Raw genomic sequence first — 15,533 nt, forward strand, 5'->3', positions numbered from 1 at the left:
ACCCAGAACTCTTGTATTTCCCAGGGCCATTCACCCCTTGAGTCCCTTCTCTCCAGCGGGCTCCCTCCATGCTGCAGCTCCCTTCCAGCTCCTGGGGTCTGGGGTCTGGGGTCTGGGCTGGCCCACACGGAGGCCTGAGGGCGGGGGACATGGGCGCTGAGTTGGGGCTGGGTAACGGAGCCCCACCCCGGCTGAGAGGACCAGCTCCCCCTCCTTCAGCAGTCAGCACCGCCAGCGTCTCGCTGTCTCCTTCTCGCTGATGCAGGTTTTGGGGCGTAAGGCTGTCGAGGGAGAGCACAGAGGGAGCAGTGTCACCCAGCCGCCATCCCCGAGGGCTGCCCCATGCCCTTGGGGTGAAATCCAGACTGCCTGGGGTTGCCATTCACGGCCCCTGGAGACCTGGCCTCCGCCCCCAGCAGCCTCGAGCTCCCTCTGCCTGACCAACCCTGAGCATCTTTCAGGATCCAGCTCGAGCATCCCTCCTCTGGGAAGCCCTCGCCCTGCACATCCTCTCCTGGTTTCCAGTGGCCCAGGGCAGGACAACCCTTTCAATATAGCACTTCTGCCCTTAATAGCCCTTTTCCCTCTGTACATGCAAGGCTTGGCTTCTGGGAAGCACACCACATTGCTCCCGGGGTTCTGCCCCCATCAGCGCCCCCGCAGCCCCCCAGGGAAGGCTCCTGGGTGGAGGAGAGGTGTCTGAGAGCTGGCAGGGGCGAGAGACAGTGTGTGATGCTGCCAGCTCCTTCTCTGTTCCGACCAGACTCCTGAAGGCGGGTGGGAGGGGTGCTCTGGGCAGAGAAGGAAGCTGACCTGGGTCAGCTGCATTCTGCTTCCTTTTCGAGTTGGTAACGATTTGGTTTTCATTCATCATCTGCACGTCCTGACCCTCCACCTGATTACTGCAGGGAGGGAAAAGCCAGAAGGTTCCATCAGGCTCCAGGCAGCGTGTCCCTGCCATCCTTCCTCGTTAGGGCCGGCAGGGGAGGTGATGGGGGAGGGGAGGTCACGGGCTTGGGGCGTACCTGATGGCGGTGTGTTTCTCCTGGTGACAGATGTCCGTGTCCTCGGTGAAGAGGATGGTGTGGTAGGGTACTGTGGGCTCGCATGTGGGCAGGATGCCCCTGACCAGGTGGCCCACCATGGCCAGGATCCCATTGTACACGAGCAAGTCATCCACCAGGAGCTAGACAGACAGAGGAGGGGCTGTGTGGAGTGTGGCGTGTGTGTGGTCCACCATCCCCCTCGTCCTTCCCACGTGTGACCTCGGGCAAAGTGCATCACTGCTCAGAGCCTCGCCTACTAGGTGCGCGGCCCGTGTTATGATTTCAAACCTTCACGATGACCAGGAAAGGCGCCTGGATTAGCCCCAAATTGCAGATGGGGAAGCTGAGGCTCAAAGGGCTAAAATCTTTCGCCCGTGTGGCAGGGCATGGCGAACTCTGGTCTCTGGTCCCCCAGGGCCCTAGCTCTCCCTACCCCAGAGTCGCCTCCGGCAGGAAGATCTCCCTACACCAGTACAATTCGAGAAGAAAAGATGAAAGAAAAGCCACTTTGTTTTTTTCGGGGTGATCATTCAAATCACTCGGAGGTCTAGAATTCACGGTTGGATGGCACATCTCCCTGCCTCTGAGGACCAGGCATTTGTGTCTAAGGTTGCAGCCGAGAGAAGTCAGTCAAACTGCGACAAATGATAATTGCCGGCAGCCTAATTACCAATGAGCATAATTATCTCAAAAAACGCAGCCAGTAAGTACTTACGCCAAACTCCTTCACCCCTCGATGGGGTGTTTTCGCGTAATTCCACAGTTTGATCATTGACACCGTGGTAGGCCGATCGAAAATCACATAAACCCGGTTCACCTGTCAGAAGAACTAATTATTAAAACAGGCATGTTTGGGAACAGAGGCACTGGGCTGGGCCCGGGGTGCCAGGCGTGGGCCGGGGGGCGAGGGGGGTGGGTGCCCGAGGCAGTGCCGGCCCAGGTGGGCCACCTGGGCTGCTCGGGGCCACTGTGCATGGGATTCCCGCTGCCTTTCTTCTCCTTGCAGCCCATCTTGAGTCAGGTCACGTGTGGCTGCGTTTGCAACAAACCGCTGAGCTGGCTGTTGAAAGGCCTGTTTTCTGGGCCTGGCATGGCCGTCACTGAAATGCCTGAGGAGAACTGGGCGCGCCCTTCCCTTTCCTCCACGTCAGGTCCAGAAACACAGCCTGGGGCTCCAGGGGCCAAGGGAACGGTCCCCAGCTCCAGAGTCAAGAGGCACGACCTCCGAGCAATCAGCACAGCCTTGACCGCTGTTTGTCCTTTCTCCGAATCATAAATGAAAAGCACAGCCGAGTGGCCTTGAAGGCACCGCTGGGTGATTTTCAGCGGAGATCTTTGAACCTCTGCTGGCGGAGGGGGAGGGAGGTGTCCCGATCCGTGGCCGATCAGCTAGTAAAGTGGGACCCAACAGCCTCCTCACCCCCAGCAAAGACTCGCAAATATTAGGGGGCCCCTTGCAAGACAGAAGAAAGCATAAGAATTCAGTGTTGCCCACAGGCTGCGGACTTCGTTTGGTTCCAGCCCTGGGTCTCAGCCCCAAGAAGACGTAGGGGGATGTGGACAGGGTCAGCCTTCCGCTTGTACCATGGAAATAATAAAGGTCTAGAGGAGGGTCCTCAAACTCAGCTGCCCACAGCGTTCAACTGGATACAAATGTTTGAGTCCAGCTAGAAGAGGGAGAGACGGAGAAGCTGCTCTACACCCAAAGGGCTTCATGTGAAAGATGTTGGCAGATGCCTGCTGGCCAAGGTCAAGGTGGCAGCCGGCTGGACTGGCCAGGGGCCACCAGTTTGCAGCCCCAGGTCGGAGGGCTGATAGATCTATGTGGTTCTCCTTTGCAGTGGTGGGGCTGAGGGGTTTGGCCTCTTCTCAAGGGAAGCTGATGGACCATTGAAGGGGTGCTGCCCCTTCCTGTGAGGGTTTTGAGAGGAAAACGTACCCCTTATCTTCCCACCCAGTGGTCACAGGGGTAGATGCCCAGCCCCTGCTGCACATCTATACAGGCTTCTGGCCCCGTGACTGAGAGGCTAGGGAGTGCTACCCAACCCCTCCCATCTCCTGGTCTCTCACGTCCCTCTCTACCACTATCAACCAGGCCCAGGTGGGCAAAGGCCCACCCCGAGGTTCGCCATCAGGCCTTGGAGCAAAGAGATAGGCAGGACCAACTGCAGAGTCTGAGATCTGGGAGACTGAGTCAGTTGGTTGGAAGAGCTTACCAGGCAGGTCTGAGGCCAGACAGAGGGCAAGGTTGGGGTCAAGTGCCCATCGGCATAAAAAGGGAGCAGAAACAGTGAATGTGGAGAGGCTGGGGCTGGGAAGAAGAGGACAGAGTGGACTCTGCAGAGAGAGACAGGGGCAGAAAAGAGAACCATTGAGGGATGTCTTGCAGGGATCGACAGATGCCCAAGCCCCCAGGACTGCTGCACTGGGTTCCTGGCCTCAGAGTCCAATGTGGCCCTTCATCTCCCTGGTGTCCCCTTATAATATGCACCCTCAGAGCAAAGGGAAAGAACTCTGGCCAGGAAGAGCCAACCTGTCAGATGTGTTAGCAAAGACCCGAGGCTTCCTGGAGGCCCCTGGGCATTTTGACTTGTTCGAGGTTAACCTGGCCTGGAAGAAAGATGTGTCACTGAGACCAGGGATGGAAAGCCCCCCCGCATCCACCCCAGGGCTGAGAGCCTCCGGAACCCACCAGGCCGGGCAGGATGGGAGCCAGCCACATGTGTCTGCCGTCACTGGTGTTATTCACTTGGTCGATGAGCTTGTCGGGGGTCCGGACGTCCCCACATACGCCCTCCAGAGAGTTGACGCTGTCGGGGAAGGCGGCGATATCTGTAGACGCCTCTAAGCTCTCATAACCCAAAGCAGAGGGCTCGGCACTGTGGGCCACCCTTGCGGCCCCCAGCCTCCATCACGCTGACGGCACGGCTCAGGGGACGCCAGGGCGGGCGCGCCTGGCGGGCACAGCCGCCATCTGCTGCTCTGGGCAGCCATGGGAGTGACAGCCAAATTAGACATGTTCTGGGGAAAATGAAAGCAAGGAGGCTGAGGGGAGTCGGGGTGAGAGTGGAGGCGTGGCCAGTATCAAGGAAAGGGGAGGAAAGCGGGCAGAGAGCAGGCTGAAAAAGACGGGTTTCATGGAAGTGCTGGAGGCGGGAATAAAAACTGTTGCCGTCTCTTTGGAGAGTGGAGGGCAGACTCTGAGGTTTTCCTTTGTGAGGGGATGGACGGGGTCATGGCTGGATTCTGCCTTGGCATGTAACCACCCTACCGAGACTGGAAGGATGTGGGGGGCGGAGCCTGACTCAGCTATTGCTACTCAGCGGATGGCCATTAATGCGGACGGAGAGGACATGGTCCCAGCTCTGACTCTGCCGTCCTGACCTGTGAGATCTTGGGCAAGTCATGGGCTATCTCTGGGCTTGTTTCCTCATCTGTAAAATGGGAATAAACATCTCTATGTCCCAGAATTGATGAAGACTTATACATCTAAGGAATCACTAATAACAATCAAAACCACCAAGAATCACTTATCCCAGGCGAGGAGCATGGTGCCACCAGGGCAAAGCAGAAAAGGATCCAATCAGAACCCAGGGACCCCAGAGAGATGCAAGGGAGGCTTTTGGGTTTGACCTGCTCTGGTAGTTCCCTAACTGGTGCGTCAGGGATCACAGATCAAGAGCCCAGAGGGGTCAGGCAGGTTGTATCAAAGGGAAGCAGGACAGCTCAGTGGTCAAGAGCATGGTCTTTGGAGCCAGACTCCCAGCTCACTGGCTGTGTGACCTTGGGTAAGTTACTCAACCTCTCTGTGCCTCACTTCACAAGACTGTGGTGAGGGCAAATGAGGTACATGGGACAAGCCCTGGCACCGAGTGAGCCCTTGGTGAATATTAACACTATGTTTCTGGGGCCTGGGAGGTAACTGGAGGTAGAAGACTGGGATCAACCAGGTGGATGCGCTTGGGGAGAAAGGGCAGCAGACACTCAGGTCCAGCCATCGTCACTATGCAGGACTGTGGCCTCGCACTGCCAACTTCTCAAGAGAAGCTGAAGATTGGGTTGTCATCTGAAACCTCCTGGTTTTTAAAAAATATTAGCGACTAACTCAAAACATTTAAAAACTCACTGGGCTAACAGTTTGCTAATTCTGGTGTCGGTATTCTGTGAGCAAAGGGCTCCACGGTCAATAAATTCAGGACACACTGGGTTGAACACAATAGAACAGGTTTCTCCCTACAGGTCCTGTCAGAGCCTTTACAACTCCAAAGTGTCTGTGGTTCTCCAAGAGGGGGCTGCAGTTGGTAGCCTCTCCCAAATTCCTGAACCACAGGACTCTTTGTTTTATGGATGTCTTGGCAGGTGTGCCTGGGAGCTTCTCTCTGCTTTGCAAGGGTCACATCTGACTGTAAGTAGAGCCCGGTGGCATTTTTAATTTCCAGGTCTGGTTCCTACAGGGACATTTCTCTCTACATTCGAGGATTCTGCTTCTTCGCCCGACCCTCCCATGCTCCCTGCAGTCTGGGTGGAGCCCCCCTTCTGCCTAGAAAGGATACTGTTTTCCGACAGAGGGATTTTTTCTCCCTGCTCGTCATACAGCTCCAGGCCGGTAAGACCGATGTAATAGGGGTCACCCCAGCTGGTCAGGAGCTGAAACTGGAAAATGACTGCAACATATTATTAAGGAAAAACAGGCTTAATTTTCTGGAGAACAGAGGAAAACAATTACAAAGATAAAAGGGATATATATATATATATATATATATACACACACATGTTTATAGAGATGAACGAGAGAAAAAAATGATTTCTTTTTCCTTTGAGACTGAAGTCAATCACAATGTATGTGGCACAAAATTTTCTTTAATTTAAACTGCATATGAATGTGTGTATGTGTGTTTTAAGAATTCAAAAGCTTTCTCCAGGTCCCAGGAAGTAGGAGGACAGGCAGGGAGGGTGCGCTCCAGGGAGCTGGCAGGGGGGACGCATCGGTCACAAACTCAGTATTTAGAGCTGAACAGTGACCAGGCCTCAAGCTACCTCCTGCCTCAGTTTCCCTGGTTGTAAAATGACACGAACAGAGTGCCTGTTCCCTGCTCCACCCGTTTCAAGTGTGCAGGGTGTGAACAGGGAGGGGGGGATGCGGGAGCATCACAGTATTGGGGGGATGGGCCCTGGCAGGGTGACCACCCCCCCCCACTCCCGCATTGCTGACTGCGCCTCACACAGACAACCAGGCATCCAGCCCTTCCTCAGCTCTGTCCCCCACTGGCTTCTAGAATCCCCAGGAGCAGGCAGGCCGGGAAGCCTGAGAAGTGGTAGGGTGGTCCCCAGGCGATAAAGCCGGAGGGAGAACAGGCTAGTGAAAGAGCCAGGCTGTCTGTGTTCACTAACCCGGTCCTACCCCTTGCCGGCTAGGTGGCCTGGCAAGTTAGTTAACCTCTCTGCGCCTCAGTTTTCTCAGCTGTGAAATGGGGATACAGTACCCACCTCACGGGGCTAACACATGAGGTTCATACAGGCGATCTACTGCAAACAGTGCCGGGTGGCAGAAAGGGTCCAGCACATTTGAGCTATGATTCCTTCTCTCTTCACCTCCTCCCTGCCTGGTTCTAAGGAGAGACCCCAGCCCAGTCCCCAGATCGGTTCCTGCTTCTCTGGCCCCTCCCAGCTACAGTCCTTGGTGCAGCCTCCTGAACCTCAGCCCACCAGGGGGGTGGGGCCTGGAACTCCTCGGTCCCAGCAGCCTCCAGTGTCCCCAGGGACCCAGGAGCTCTCCCAACCTCCCCTTAGTTTCGCTGCATGGGCTCCAGCTGCCTTGCCTGGCTGAAACCCAGGGCAGCAGCTGAGGCCCAGACCCCAAGTCAGGGCCCGTGAGGAGGCCACAAGGGCCTCGCCCTCTCCCTGGGTTCTGGGCATAGACCCAGTGCCCGGGATGTGAGGCAGGTGGAGGAGGATACAGCCACAGGGCATCAGGGGCGCCTCATAGTCCATGCTCGCCCGCTCCAGGCTCTTTGTGTCCAGTCTGAAAAAACACAAAACAGCACCAGGAAGCAGAGGATTGCAGTGGCCCGAGTCGCTGGTCAGCTATCCCCCGGGGAGGCAGTGGGGGAAGGACAGACAAGCTTCTGGAGTTCCCATCTACTGGGGGAGGCTCGTCACCTTGGGTTTGACTCGCATTCCTCAAAACAACCCTGGGAGGTGGGTACTCTCACATCCTTGTTGTGGGTGAGGAAACTGGAGCACAGGGAAGTGAAGTCACTTGCTCAAGGTCACACAGCTGGGAGGTGGCAGAAGTGGGATGTGACCTGAGGTTGTCTGGTTCCAGGGTCCACACTCTTAATCACCCCACCCAAATCTAGCCCCTTCACGAACAAGATAAGTCCACACTGTTCTGAGAGCTGAGTGAGACCCACGATGGGCCAATGGGGTAGAGTTCTGGGAGGGGGCAGGCTACCCCAGGCAGTAATCAGGGAAGTGATGTCTGAGCTAAGGAGGAGGCAGCCATGGGAAGAGTCAGAGCCAAGCCCTCCAAGCCGAAGAGCACCCAGAACAAAGGCCCTGAGGTGGGACGGGGCTGGACAGTTGATGTTTGTCCCAGAAAGCAGCCAGACGGGCTGAAGTGTGGGTGGGATGGGAGGCGGGCAGGGAGAGGAGGCAGGGAGGTGGGGAGAGCCCTGAAGTCTGTGCTTCATGATCTTGAGCAAGAGGCTTCACTCGCCTGGGCCTCAGTTCCCACATCTGTGAAATGGGCCTAACAATCCCTGCTTCAAAGGGTGGTTGGAAGGATTCCCTGAAGGATGACTACAAAGCATCTGGCTCACAGCAGGCACACGGGAGGGAGCCTCTCTCCTCCTCCAGACTCCTCCCCGCGGGGCTTCTCTCCCTGGTCCACGGCCAGTGCCCTCCGGCCCTGGCCTGGTTTTCTTCAGTTTCAAGGGCAGTGTTATAATTAAGTGACTATTCCCAGTATCTGGCCCAAGGAGTGATCCCAGCTACAGTGGAGGGAAACTCATTTTGTTTTGAGAGCTTGGCCTCTGGTACTTGGACATCAGGGGGTTTAAATGAATAAACTTAACGTGGCATTTACAGATTGTTATGAACTTAATGCAGCTGAGATGGGCCAAGCAATCCCAGGGAATCCATGAAATGTTAGGTTCTATTTTTCTCTTTGAATCTTTCTAAATCAGGAATACAGAAACAAGAGGAGGAAGGCCCTTCCCCGAATTGGCCAGCAGGCATTTCTGGAATCTAGGCAGGCTTGAGCCTCTCTTCCCAGCAGGAAGCACAACGAAGCATTTAAAATCTTGAGCACTCCAGACTGTGAGAAGCCCAAACATCCCCAGACAAGGTGGGTACATCCCCCAGGCTTCCGGAGAGACGCTTGGCTAAGCTTTAGAAAACAGCCAAGTTGAAAAGCAATGTGTTTGATCATCATTTCAAAACCTTTAGGTACACATTTCAGAGCACGATGCAAAGCCAGTGCCCATGGGCCGGGAGGGACCGTTCATGGAGCTGCTCCCCTCACCTCTGGGCTGGTGGGGGCAGCGGGCAGCGTTGCAGGTAGTCCACAAAGAGGATTTCTTGAGCAAAATCGAAGTGGCAGTTGCCCGGCCCCTTCCGGATGAGGAAGCCCTCAGGAGGGGAGACGCACAGGCCATCCAGGGAGACGTGGACGATTTTAGCCTAGCAAACAACAGAAATAACAAGTCTGAAGAACAGGAGCCAGTGTGAGGAGGGTAGGGAGTGCTGACGTGGCTGGCGCTGCTGGCAGCTGGCATGTATGACTGGGGCCCTTCACAGAGCCTCCAGGCCCTTCTCCCAGGCCAGAACCACTTGGCCGGGGTCCCCTTTCCAGTGCCATCCCTACTCTGTGCTGGGCGCTGGACGTATAGCAGGGGAGCAGGCAGGTGAGGCCCCAGCCACAGTGGACACGTACAGACCTTCCCCGGTCTACTCAGCTGCAGTGGCCTGAGGAGGTATGACATGGTGGTCGAGGACGTGGACTCAGCTGCTCTGAGATCCACCATGAGTAGTTGTGCAAGTTACTTGACCTCCGTGCCTCAATTTCCTCATCTGTTAAATGGGCTCAACGAGGAGCTGACTTACATAAAGTCTCCAGAACAGAACAGTGCCTTGCACAAAATACGCACTGCACCAGGGTTAGCCTGGCCTGATCCTTCTCCAAACCCTGGCCCATACCTCACCTCCTCTCCTAGCACCTGCCCCTGCGACAGAAATGGGCTCTTTCTTGATATTCCTTCTCACAGCCCTTGGCTTGTCCTTTTAAGGGCATGTATTCCCTAGCTGTGTCCTCCATGGTTTCGGGGTCTCCCCTGATGGCAGAGACCCCAGCTGGATTATCTCTACATCCGCCTCTGGGCATGGCACACAGTAGGAGCTTGCTGAATTGATTGGATCTGGGCCACCATGACCCCCTGTTATAGGCCAGATTTTGCCAGCCAGATGGCCAGGATCTGCCAGTAAATGTCAAAGCCTAATGGCAGGATCCGAGGTGGCTCAGCTCTGTTCCCCTGGGGAAGGGCGGTGGTAGGGGAGCAGAGAGGGGGGCTAAGCCAGTGCCCTCTCCGACTCCACATCTTGGAATCAGGGCTCCTTGGCACCCCACTCCACCTTCATGGTTAGCAGCCCAGCCAGCTGCTGACCAAACTGGTGGTGTTTCACCCCGGAAGACACAGAGGGCTTCTCCGTGAGGAAAGGAAGGGGCCCTGTCCTGGGTCTCATGGATAACAGTGTACCCTGGGGCTCTTCACCCCCCCATAACTCAGTCAGCCGGTCACAGGGTGCCTAAACCTAAAAGGTGTACAGGGGCTGGAAATGGTGACCCCAAAGCTGTCACTAGGCCTCCGCTCTACTCTCCTCAAGCCTAATTCCTGCCTGGGCCCCAGGGCTGGACCTGTGACTCAGGCCTGGCCAAACAGAGAACTGTCACCCACGGGCCATGTGGATGCAAGAGCCACCTGGCTCCTGGGGTTTTGCTGGCTTGGAGCATGCAGGATGCAAGCCCAGAGCTGCCAGTGTTGGCCTGGAGGAGAAAGCCACCTGAAGTGAAGCTGGCAACAGAGCACAGCAGAGGTCCAGGAAGTCCCTGTCCCTCTTCTAGGGCCACCACCACCTCCTGGGAGCATCTCTGACTTCCCCAGACCCCGGTTCATTGCCTCAGAAGGGGCTTTTATTATCACCTCCATCTTATAGCTAAGGAAGCTAGAGTTCCGAGAGGCTAAGCAACTTGCCCAAGGACACACTGGAGGGGTGTGAAGCCCACCTCCTAGAGTGCCGGGCCTGGCTCTAACCTCATGCCAGGGGCTCAGAGCCAGCGTGCCCAGTGGTGCCCTGTGGGGTAGGCATCTGATGCACTTCCCTGGGGAGGGAGGGACCAGAGTTCCATTACTCTGCGCCCTGGGATCGCCCTCTCAGATGGCGCTCATCCCCGCTCCCATGGTGGCCATTCATCACTGGCACCAAGGCTGGTGGGGGCCAGACCTGGGAAGCAGGGCCTCTGGGCCCAGCATTTCCAGGCGGTAAATCCAGGTCGTGGAAGCTCAACTGGAAAGTGGGATTCACTCAAGGGAAGGGAAAGGCCCAGAGGCACGAGTTGAGGCAAAAGAATGTTTCTTTAACGCCAACACAGCTGACATTTTATTCGCGCTCGACCCAAGAGCACGCTTACAAAGACACCAGGGCGGCCTGGGCGGGCTTTGTAAACTGCATACTCAGGGGAGCCAGTGCTCCTGAAGACAAGCGCCGGGGGCTGGGGGCTGCTCACTCCACTGTGATAAACCACCACAGACTTAAGTCCCTGGACGTACTGAGGACCCAGGCCTGGGCTCACGGCATCCTCACAGGCCGGGTCCTGGCTTTGTCAACTTCCGTGGGCCACAGGCAGGTATCCTCCTCCTCCTTTTACAGATGAGGAAACTGAGGTCCAGGGAAGGCGGGCCACTTGCCAAAGGTCACACAGCTGGGAAGGGTCAGAGGCGGGGATTCAGACACAGAGCCTTGTGTTGTTGCATTTAGGGCCCTAACTGCATTGCTATATTTTAGGTGACCTTGTCATCATCACTTCCATGTAGTGGGAGGGGACAAATGTCTCATGGTTCATGGTCACACAGGTCAGAAAAGCCCATGAAAGGGGGCACTTCTTTTCTTTTTTTTTTTTTTGCGGTTCGTGGGCCTCTCACTGTTGTGGCCTCTCCCGTTGCGGAGCACAGGCTCCGGACGCGCAGGCTCAGCAGCCATGGCTCAAGGGCCCAGCCGCTCCGCGGCATGTGGGATCTTCCCGGACCGGGGCACGAACCCGTGTCCCCCGCATCGGCAGGCGGACTCTCAACCACTGCGCCATCAGGGAAGCCCCAAGGGGGCACTTCTGATGCTCTTTTCCACATGCCAACAGAGGCCCCTGCTTTTTCACACCCAGAAGAAGAACATAGTGTAGAAATTAAGAGTGTAGGCTCCAAGCTCAGCAGACGTGGACGGGCCTCTAGCTGTGTGACCTGAGATGAGTGACTGGACCTCTCTGAACCTCAGTTTTCAATACCCTGAAAGATGGGGGTAATAACACCTGCCTCCCAGAGGCTGGAATGCAGGTCCAATGAAATGACAAAGGCATGAGAAGCCCTCAGCCCGGGCCTGGCCGCCAAAGTGCTCAGTGAACAGCAGGGCTGCAACCGACCACTGTGAGTTGGGGGCTGGGCCTGCTGAGGACCCCTGAGCCCCCAGAAAAGACAAGGCGCTGCAGTTCTCCGAGTCAGCCCCGGGCTCTTTAGCCTGCATTTGCTGTTTGCAGAAGGGAACAGCGGCAGCTCTCTCTCCCTGGCTGTAACCTCCCCCAGCTTCATTTGGAAAGTTCTGGAGGATTTATGCTCCTCTCTGGCAGCCACGCCAGCCATTCATCAAGGTGCTGTTTCCCTGACAGTGGACTGAGCGCGGCTGCTGTTGCCCGGCTTACCCCTCGATAGGTGTCCTCGGGAGATTTATTGTAGTTCCAGAAGCGCAGGCCTGCGATGCTTTCGGCTCTGTCGAAGTGGATCGTGACCACGTGGTCCAGCCCCGGCAAGAAGGGGATCAGCCACATATGCTCATCCTCCATCGTGATGTTGGCCCCATCGATTAACCTGCACTCGGTGGGGAAGGAGCGGAGAGATGGGGGCAGCCCGGTCTGCTGGGAGAACTCACAGTGTAGGGTCTACACCCACTCCTCTCCCCATGGCAGCCCCTGCCTGGCACGAGCCTGGCTGGATCCGGCTCATTACGGGGGGGTGAGACTAATTAAAGCAACAGTGAGGAGCCATCTCTCATGTGTGAAGTTAGACAAAATAGGAAAACAAGGGGAAAAATAACAGTCTGTGCGGTTAAAGGTACAGTGAAGCAGTCATCAAGGGTTTTAAAACGGGGATGCGGGTGTGTGCTAGTTTTTAGGACCCTTTAACCCAGGCGATCCCATTTCTAGAATTTATTCCCCCTAAGAAAAATTTATTCAACATGTCAAAAAGCTATCTGCACCAAGATACTGCTTACATTAGCAACAAACAAGCAAACCCTAAAAGGTCTCAAAATAGGGGAAAGTTCAGTAAATCTGTACGGTAGTTAAAATGATAATCACAAGGATGGTGCAGTAACGGGGAAAGGCAGGGGCGCTGATTTTAATGCTGTAAAATGAGGACAAGGACCAGGAGAGATTACGCAAAAGTGAAAGATCTATTTCTGTCAGAGGGGTGGGGGGGTGACTATTTCTATGTTCCCAAATTTCTAAAAAGTGATGTATTGACTCCATGGTACATTTTGAAAGAATTCTATTCCTTCTTTCTTTCTTTCTTTTTTTTTTTTTTTTTTTTTGGTACACGGGCCTCTCACCGTCATGGCCTCTCCCGTTGCGGAGCACAGGCTCCGGACGCGCAGGCTCAGCGGCCATGGCTCACGGGCCCAGCCGCTCCGCGGCATGTGGGATCTTCCCAGAACGGGGCACGAACCCACGTCCCCTGCATCGGCAGGCGGACTCTCAACCACTGCGCCACCAGGGAAGCCCTATTCCTTCTTTCTTGTGCTGGGGGAGAAAGATACTAAAGCACCAGGGGGAACCTGGCAGCTCCTGGCATGGGACAAGTACAAGAAGGGGCAGGTGCCTCTGAGGGGGTGATGGTCTGGCCTGTAGTCACCCAGCTTGGATATCCCAGGGCAGCTCGCCACTGCTGGGAAGGAGCCCCCAGCACCCTCATGTTCTAAAAGGGCTTGTCACCACACTGCAGTCCCTCCTGGCCAGTTTCTGGTTCTCCTGCTTGGGACGTCTTGCCTTATCTTTCCCAACTCTGCCCAGCGCACCCCAGCCCAGACCCCAGCCCTGAGCTCACTACCACTGAGAGACCTGGCCCTGGAGATAGGGGCCCAACTCTCAGCCCGTTGGGCGACCCCCTCCCCTCACCCTCCCATTTTCCTGGTGACCTTGAAGCTGCTGCCCTGGGAGGGACACAGGCTGCTGCCACATTTCCTGGATTTTTTTTTTTTTTAAACATTCTATTTATTTATTTTGGTGGTGCAGCATGTGGGATCTTAGTTTCCAGACCAGGGATCGAATCCACGCCCCCTGCATTGGGAGCATGGATTCTTAACCACTGGACTGCCAGGGAAGGCCCCACGTTTCCTAGATTTTAAAATAAACTTTATGTTTTTCCTCTTACATTTTGAAGTTTTGGGCTTGGAATAAATCTTACAATCGAAGTGTTCCTCCAAGGAGGTAATGTTTCTTTTTTTCTCTAAAAGGCTGTTATTAAATTGATGGATGGTGTGTCTTACAATTGCTGGCATCTTAAAACTGAGGAAATCCAGCAATTTAACCCTGGGGTGTTTGTGGAATTAAGCTGACTGAGGTCTAAAGCTAGAGAACCTTCTATTTCCTTCCAAAAGCAATTACCTCTCTGTCCCAGATATGGTGCCACCTCCAAAGCAAAACTACTGCCCAATTCTGAGAGTGGAGAGAACCGATGAAGCGTTTATAGCTGACAGTGAAGGGAGGTCCCTATAGACACCCTCAAGAATATCTAAATGATACTTCCTAGCTCTGTCCACAAAAAAAGCCTAGAAACAAGGATTGACCCAGTAGCAATGAGCATCCCTAGTGGCTAGATTATGGTCTCTAAATACCATTTCCCACTAGAAGGAACCTGGGCTTCTTGGAGAAATAGCTGATTCCATGCCTGGGACAATACACATAAAAGAGGAACCTGGACTATCTTGTGACATCAGAAAGCAAGGCAGCTATCAGAGGCTACTATTTTACAAAAGGATTTGGGAGGTCCCAATGTCCAAACAGGGATCAATTTGAGCATCAATAGGATAAAAACCATAATAGATTGAAACCCTTCAAACATAGTAGGTTTAAATCCATGAGTTTATGGCAGTCAAAAGCAAACAAATGTTTTAAAGGATGCTAGAGAAACAATTTGCTCTTTTGAAAACTGAAAAATAAAGGGAAAGAATCAAACATTTAGGTTGTCTTTCCTGTTTGAATTGTACCTCAAAGTAACCAAATAATTGAGGGAAATTTTCCCTTTATTGACAAAAAAGGAGTGATAGGATCAGTGTATCACTGTTTCACAACCCCCAATAGAGTAACAGATCTAACCACTAAGTATTGGCTGCCAACATCACAGAAAGCCTGACAACCAGATATTCCATGAGTCCTGAAGGGAATACACAGTGACATCCACGCCCTGATGGTTATGTCTTGCCCTAATGGTCAAACCTCAATCTGATCAGACCTCTAGCTCTGGTGAACAATTTACAAGAAATACAGGGGCCTGAAGAACAGGCTAAACGATACCATAGCGATGCAGCCAGTAAAATCTAGACTCAACAGGGCAAAAACCCTGGTTTCTTCAACAGATAATTTATAAGGAAAAAAAGAAGAAAGATGGAAGGGAACCTAGAGATTATGAGAGGCTTAAGAGACATATCAACCTACAAACTTACTTACAAAACAGAAATAGACTCACAGTCATAGAAAACAAACATAGAAAACAAACTTATGGTTACCAAAGTGGAAAGAGGTGGCGGAGGGATAAATTAGGAGTTTGGGATTAAAATATACACACTACTATATATAAAACAGACAACCAACAAGGACCCACTCTGTAGCACAGGGGACTCTACTCAATATTTTGTAATAACCTGTAATGGAAAAGAATCTAAAAAAGGAATATGAATATATAGATATATATATATCTGAATCACTTTACTGCTTACCCTAAACTAACACAACATTGTACATCAACTATATGTCAATAAAAATTAAAATAAATAAAATTTTTAAATTAAAAAAAAAAAGTATTTTTTGGCCACGCCACTCGGTTTGTGGGATCCCAGTTCCCCGACCAGGGATCAAACCCGGGTCCTCTGCAGTGGAATTGTGGAGTCCTAACCACTGGACTGCCAGGGAATTCCCAAAAATTTTTTTTAAAACGAGGCATAACAACC

General features: G+C 53.7%; 1 protein-coding gene across 1 annotated transcript in view; it reads right to left on the minus strand.

Annotated features, from left to right (window-relative positions):
• Window positions 1-222: 222 nt before the first annotated feature.
• KATNIP (katanin interacting protein) overlaps window positions 223-15,533 on the minus strand; it is a 148,012-nt gene continuing 132,701 nt past the window's right edge. Inside the window, exons 19-27 of the mRNA XM_065893189.1 lie at window positions 12,013-12,178; window positions 8,572-8,729; window positions 7,004-7,068; window positions 5,600-5,710; window positions 3,739-3,878; window positions 1,762-1,863; window positions 1,026-1,186; window positions 814-902; window positions 223-281 (exon numbers count right to left, since the gene is read on the minus strand). Of these exons, the coding sequence (XP_065749261.1) occupies window positions 223-281; window positions 814-902; window positions 1,026-1,186; window positions 1,762-1,863; window positions 3,739-3,878; window positions 5,600-5,710; window positions 7,004-7,068; window positions 8,572-8,729; window positions 12,013-12,178 (1,051 nt within the window). The remainder of the gene's footprint in view (window positions 282-813; window positions 903-1,025; window positions 1,187-1,761; window positions 1,864-3,738; window positions 3,879-5,599; window positions 5,711-7,003; window positions 7,069-8,571; window positions 8,730-12,012; window positions 12,179-15,533) is intronic.

The sequence above is a fragment of the Phocoena phocoena genome, chromosome 15, assembly GCF_963924675.1.
Source record: "Phocoena phocoena chromosome 15, mPhoPho1.1, whole genome shotgun sequence".
Classification (NCBI taxonomy): Eukaryota; Metazoa; Chordata; class Mammalia; order Artiodactyla; family Phocoenidae; genus Phocoena; species Phocoena phocoena.